The following is a 6,882-nucleotide window of genomic DNA, read 5'->3' on the forward strand; positions in this document are numbered from 1 at the left end:
CCCGGTTCAAAATCTCAGCTTTATTTGTAGTTTTTAGGTTTAAAATTTCTTTTTTATCGTAAAATTATAATAAATTGATATAAATTACTTATCTTTAAGTACGTTTCCGGATTTCCCTTTAACTGCATATCGAAACACATTTTTAAGAAAGTGCATATATACAAAATTTTTAATTTTCTACTTGGCTTTTTTCCCAAACCGAATATACATGATCGGCCTCTTTACGTTGAATACTAAAATACTATTTAAATATAATGTGTGAAAAGAATAAAAAATTATATTGCGCATAAACAAAATTTGTTAATTAAATATATGTGCAGGATTTAAATATAATGTTATGCGTGCATTATGAGTCGCACAAAGTTGCAAATAATATGCGTCGCATGATTTTTATTTGGTACCTATTCGGCGAATTTTTACAAAAATGACTTCATATGTCTTGAAAATTGTTTTAAAGTTAAAAAAGTGTCATTTGTGGAAACTTTACATATTTTTTGCCAAAAAGGGCAAAATACGCTTTTAACTTCCTTTTTCAATTCCGAGGGCTACTGTCATGTTTTTAGACGAATATGAAGAAATGATACATCTCAAAAGAGTTTACGCGAAGTTTTTTCGCTAAAAAATGTTTAGCGATCTCATAAATTAAGCTGTGTCGCGGAAGCCCTGAAAAAATGTGTGCGAAAAAATGCGATGTTTCTTTGGCCAAAAGATGTCGAATTGGGAGATGGGACAATGCAAAAATAAATATCAATCAAGTGATTGTCACCCTAATACGCAGCCCTAAAAACTTATAATTATATTCTTTTAGCATTTACAGGAATTAGCTGGTGCCCAAGGGATCAGCGGATCTGGTTCAGGTACTCCTGGCCCACCTTCATATGATGTAATTGTTCAAGGTCAAGGACCTAGCGACCTACCACCCCCTTCTTATGCAGAAGCTATTGCTTTATTACAACAGGCCAGTGTTCATGGTAAATATGTTACTACTACAAATAAAACTCTTATTATTATGTACCATATACAATCATATTTTAATTATTTATTTTTATAGTATCTTTTTTGGATTTAATGATTGCTTTATCAGTAATTTATTTACGTTTTTAAATAAATTAATGAACAATTGGGTAAAGGAGAAGTAAAAACTTCATATACTTAACCTATAATTGAATTGGAACTTCTTATTTTAATGACTCTGTCCTGAAAAGGAAAACCTGAGTGTTTTCGAAACGTTGCCAACAAATAAAGGATCTTCAACAACTTGGGTTTCTTTATTTTGTTCTGAAATATGCCGTTCAACACCTTATATTAAATAATTTTATAAAATAAATGAAAACTATATAGTTATGATTTGAAACTGTTCGCAACAGGAGATTTTGGAAGAGTATTTATAATTTTGAATTTAAACAGAAAATTTTCTGAAAGAATTATTATGGTTCTGACTTTAAACAGAGAATGCTTTAAAATGATGATTAGGCATCTCGCACGAAAAAAGGCCCTAATTTTGATTGATTTATCAGTTAATCAATTAGTCAATTATTTAATTAGTTTTTTTTATCAATTGTGTAATGACGTAATAAATTTGTTTACGTATTCTTTTATTATCAACAATTAACAATAATTGTTTCCTCTGCGATGATTAGTATATCAATTTTGGGCATTTTTAAGATAAAATAATACAACGTTATAAAACTAATCCCTTCAATAACATATTTTGTAAATAATAAGTAAACGATATAAAACTAGTTAATTTACATATTTTAACGTTTTTCTGTAGGATATAAACGAAATGAGCTGATTTAAAAAGCCTTTTTTGGTTACAAATAGCTCAAAATAGTAAAAAAAATGTGTTTTTTTTTTAAACTCATAACTCTTGATCTGTTTTTTTTTTTAGAATTACTCGAAAATGCGCGTCTAATTTAATTAAAATCCATATAATTTTTTCATAAAATCAGCGTGTTCCAAATTACAGACACAAACTTCAGAATTAGGGTCTTAAACATGTTGCTCTCAAATACTCAAAAATAATGAAAATAATATAAGAGAAGAATTATAATTTCTACTTAGAATAGTGAATTTTCCAGATGAATTCTAATTTTTACTTTTAACGGGGAATCTTTTAAAAGAATTATAAGTCTGATTTAGAATAAAGAATTTGCGCAAGCAACTATAATTCTGGCATGGAACAGGTAATTGTCTAAAAGAATTTAATTCTGAGCTTAGGACATCGAAGTTTCAAAAGTTAATATAATTGCCAGACTGGAAAAATGAAACATTGGCCAGGAATTTAAAATCATTCTCGGGTAGACACTCAATATCGTTTATGTTCAAAGAGTGGTAGTACCGAACCAGATAACAAAGAACAAATTATAAATAATTATAATTAGTTTTTAACATATTTAAAAAATGGCCAATACACGTTTTGTTAAAAGAATTTGTTTGACATCTCGTTTTTTTAATGTAGTAATAACAAAAATGTTTAAATTTCGATTAAAAGTTGATATCAAAATGTTGTTAATTTGTAGGGCACTTCTGTTCTACCACCTGTTATTTACAGTCAGGGTTGGCCGAAGGTCAATTTAAGCTGCAGGCGGAAGCTAATTTGGCTTGCTTGGCACCTTCGTTTGGCGCTCTCGGCGCCCTGCGATCGTAGGAGGAGCAGGCGGTCGCCTGCTTCGCCTTTGCCTTAATTCGGCCCTGATTACAGTTTATTAAGTAAGAGCGTGTACATCATTACCAGCAGTCAGTACGTGATACAAACGTAAACCTTATTTTAATAAGCAGAGGGAACCTGTACTTTTGGCGTTTCGATGAGAAAATTTTATTTGATTTTAATATTTTGTCAGAGAAGCACGATCTGTTTTACGTGCTTTTTGGTCAGTTTACCGAACGCTATCGACGCTCTCGACTTTCTAATGTATTTGGCCGCCCATGCATATGTCATTTGTGACCATTGTAGATGCTTGAAGAGGAACACTGCCCCTCGAAGCGCTTCACGTATGTGACACTTATTGCGGTGCATGTACTTCTCTGACAAAAGATCAAGATCCAATAAATTTTTTCTCATCGAATCGTCAAAGGTAAAGGTTCACTATACTTATTAAAAGAAGGTTTAGGTTTTTATCATTACCGACTGCGAGTAATGTTGTACACGCTCTTACTTAACAAACTGTATATGCTACGTATGCAAAGCTATTTTAATTTTTTAGATCTTTACGTATGTATAATCCATTATAAATTAATACGCGACCTGTTTCAATGCTTCCGAAGTTACCAAATAAAACAACTGTGTTGAGACTGTGTGCTGGTTCTGCTATGATAATTTATTTGTTTTAGATGTTCTAGCTGATTGAACCGTTTTAGTTTGTTTGGCATTTTTTGAACGATTGTTTGGTTGAAGTGCACAGTACTATTGAAAATTGAGTACCCCTAGGGATTCTCAAGGGATATTTGAGACATCGGATACTTTCAATCAGATTGGCGCCGCTGTACCGGAACTAGTTAAATTTTTATGTGTTTTAATTTGCATGAGTTGGTGCTATTTTCAAATCACAATTTTATTTTCAAGATGATTTAATACAAAATAGAGAGAACACTCAAACAAGAACATTATCAATGATTGGGAAGGTTAGTTATTAAGGTTAGAGAAAAATAATATTCACTTTGAATAAAATATACTTCAAAATGTGCATAAGCAAAAGAATTAATAAAAAATAAAACTGTTCAAATTTTTCGCGCCTCCTGAAAATATAGAGTTCCGGTACAGCGGCGACTATTGGAGGGGGAAACTTGTTTCAACTAAAATTTAGAAGAAATATTCTTTATATCATTCTTGAATAGCGACCCTATGCGTGTTCGCTCAGTGTATACACGCATGGAAGATCAGTAGCGCGCTTAAAGTTTAGCGTTTACAGTTTTTTACCTATTAATTTATTTTAAAAAAATCCTTTACAAAAGATGCGGTTGCGAGAGCGCAACTGCATCTTAATATACTTATGCTATTATATAACCATTACTTACCAATGTTTACGCTTATAATCTAAGTGACTTCCTTTTCCTTTTACTTCTCTTGTACTTCCATTTTGCCATTTTTTTCACATGCATCCTTTCTCATTCGCTCCTCCTCTATACCTAGAGTATATGTTCCTAACCCTGATCGCGGACTTTTGGATTCCAAAAACAAATATTGCTTGAGTAAATATTTTGTGTGAATACTCAGAAATATCATCATATTTAATCATACTCTTGGTTTATATTTGAAGAGTAGGATTTTTTTCGTAATTTCATGTTTTTTCCCAATTTTTTGTATAAATTTCCAAATGGTCAAAGGAAATCAACCCAGAAATTCTCTCGGTAGGATAAATCTAACTGTGGTCAGTAAAATCAATAATTTTAAACATTTATTGCTAAAAAAAAGTTATTAAAAATTTCAAAAATATAGATAAAACCCATGCAAATAATTTGGAGTGCTCTAAAAAACGTAAGAGGCATTTAGTTCGTTTATAAAATACATGGGGAAAACTTACGTAAAGTTACTTTAGTTCCGAATCCACTACCACATGTAATTTCGAATAGAATGAATGGGACCCCGAACAATGCGACTTGCGTAAGATTTCGATGTAAACCGGGACAGTTAGGAATTATTGGGGCAGCAGCGTTCTCTGCTTAAACAGTGCTATTCCTTCATGATTTTAATTCTTCTTTGTAATAAATAATTTTATTTTATTATAGAAGTATTTTTATAAACAAAAATCTTAAGAAATTACGTTGTAAAATAAAAATGATTCAGAAAACTGTTTTGACAGAATTATTAACTGCAGTATGCAAATTATATATTTTTATAGGTAAAACATTACTGCATCACGTATTAATGAATATTAAACTTAATTCAAGTCCAAAATGTATTAAATTCCCTAATAGTACTAAACTTCCCTGGAAAGTTCCGCGGGCAACTTCATTCTTCAACGGTCGGTTTCTAGCTTTATAATGTAAATATCATATTTATAGTGTAGTATATATGCGGTACTCAAAACTCAAAAATGAAGCCCACCTTTATCTTTTTTTTTCGCGTCACTAGTTATTTGTTGTTAACAAATAACAATAATCGTAACTTTCGCCAGTAACGGTGCGGCGTCGCGACCAACAACATATTTGATAGATGCTTGGATGGTAACTACTATAAATTGTGTTCATAATACGAACAGTTATTCTTGATTATCTGTTTGTCCAAATTCGTGCCTACGTAAATTTTTCCTCAGAACGGCAGTAAATATGATTTAAGATAAAAATTGTTGCTATTTTAATGTCGTCTATTTCAGAGCCGACGGGAACTGTGTAGAGTTTTTGGAGTACTCCACATCTGGAACTAGAACAGGTGTGAAATTCCACATCTGAAATTTAGGAGTTCCCCTAATATACTTAAAAACTTGTACAGTATTGCAAAGATTGTAAAACATAATGCTTTTAATTCGACAGTTTTTAGTTTAAAGCGTTATAAAATGCAGAATATTCATATTGAAAGGATATCTAATTGAATAAGTGTAAACAGAAACGTTAATATTGTATTGTTAAAAATGTAATTCTTTCAAAATGATCAAGCTGGACATTAAAGGCCTTAATATTTAAACATTCTTTAATGTTTCGTTTATAATATGTGAAATTATTATTCTCCTACACTTAAATAGTTCAGGTTTGTGGGTCTAAACTTGAAATTCGAGTATTTCATGTACTTCATGATTATTCTACTATTGAAAATGTGGACATTATTTTGTTGAATACTTCAAAGTATAAAATGTTCAGTTTTGTTAAAAGCATGTGAACCAGAAAAGAATCAGCGGGGAAAATGTTAAAACCTGGAACTTTGTCATTTTTGGGTAGTACTCTCTATTTGATAAATATGCAATTTCCTAATACAACTTTTTAATTATATTTTGTGTCAACAGATGCGAAACCTGACAGTGGAGCAGCACCGTGCTACATGGACGAAGTGGGTGAGACCACGAGAATCAAGCCCTAAACAGCGGAAAATGTTTGTTTTTTTTTTAAATTCTGTAAACATACTTTTCTCATTTAAAAATTCTGCTTTACATCATATCCGAAGTTAATATCAGACAAATTAAATCGCCTCGGCTAGAATAAGTGAAAAGATCCAAATAATACACAAAATGACGAAACCGTTTCATTTTGTGATGAAAGATTAGTTAGTACAAACGAAACAGATTGTAACGGGTAAAGTTTTTTTTTCTAAAAACCGCTTTTTACTTGATGTTTAAGATAAGCACAAATACGAATTTCAGTAACAAACAGGTTAAAGATTTATATATTGCATTTTACCGATCGTATTGATCAAACAGAACGGTCATCTTAAAAAGGTACTATAATCATAATACCGTGTCCATTCTTTTACCAGCGTTTGAAAACTTAACTTTATTTTATCATCCATTGCCTTCCAGAATTACATACCGAATTAGATATGTATAATATCAAAGGAAATTTTACAATTTCCATCATACAATATACACGTGAAATGCTGATTTGCTAAGATTGCACTATTAAACTTGCGCACTTTTCACTTGGAAGCAAGCACAAAATAATGCACACATTTATTAATTTAATGTGATAGATATTACTTAATTATTTTCTACTGAACATGAAAAACTTTATTTTTTAAAGCTTGTTTGTTTAGTGCACGTCAACATTTCTTTGGGTATTTCAATTGTTTAAAAAGTTTTATCCTCTTAATGTGATTAAGGAATTGTTTCCATGCAGTACTTGAAAAGTTGAAATTGCTTTGGAGAATTGACTTCATGAATTAATTTTGTTTCCATCATAAGCGGAGGACAGGAAACCAAGCCTCGAAAGCAATCACCAATTTGCATTCAAACG

General features: G+C 31.1%; 1 protein-coding gene across 2 annotated transcripts in view; it reads left to right on the forward strand.

The window, feature by feature from the left end:
* Positions 1-6,373, forward strand: part of LOC117171237 — a 25,226-nt gene extending 18,853 nt beyond the window's left edge. The window contains exons 2-3 of one of the 2 annotated variants that reach the window (XM_033358343.1): positions 818-971; positions 5,940-6,373. In XM_033358343.1, coding sequence (XP_033214234.1) covers positions 818-971; positions 5,940-6,013 — 228 coding nt within the window. In that variant the 3' untranslated portion in view covers positions 6,014-6,373. Of the gene's footprint in view, positions 1-808; positions 972-5,939 lie in introns of both variants that reach the window. The other variant, XM_033358342.1, reaches the window with a different exon arrangement.
* The last annotated feature ends 509 nt before the right edge of the window (positions 6,374-6,882 follow it).

Source organism: Belonocnema kinseyi, chromosome 4 (assembly GCF_010883055.1).
Source record: "Belonocnema kinseyi isolate 2016_QV_RU_SX_M_011 chromosome 4, B_treatae_v1, whole genome shotgun sequence".
Classification (NCBI taxonomy): Eukaryota; Metazoa; Arthropoda; class Insecta; order Hymenoptera; family Cynipidae; genus Belonocnema; species Belonocnema kinseyi.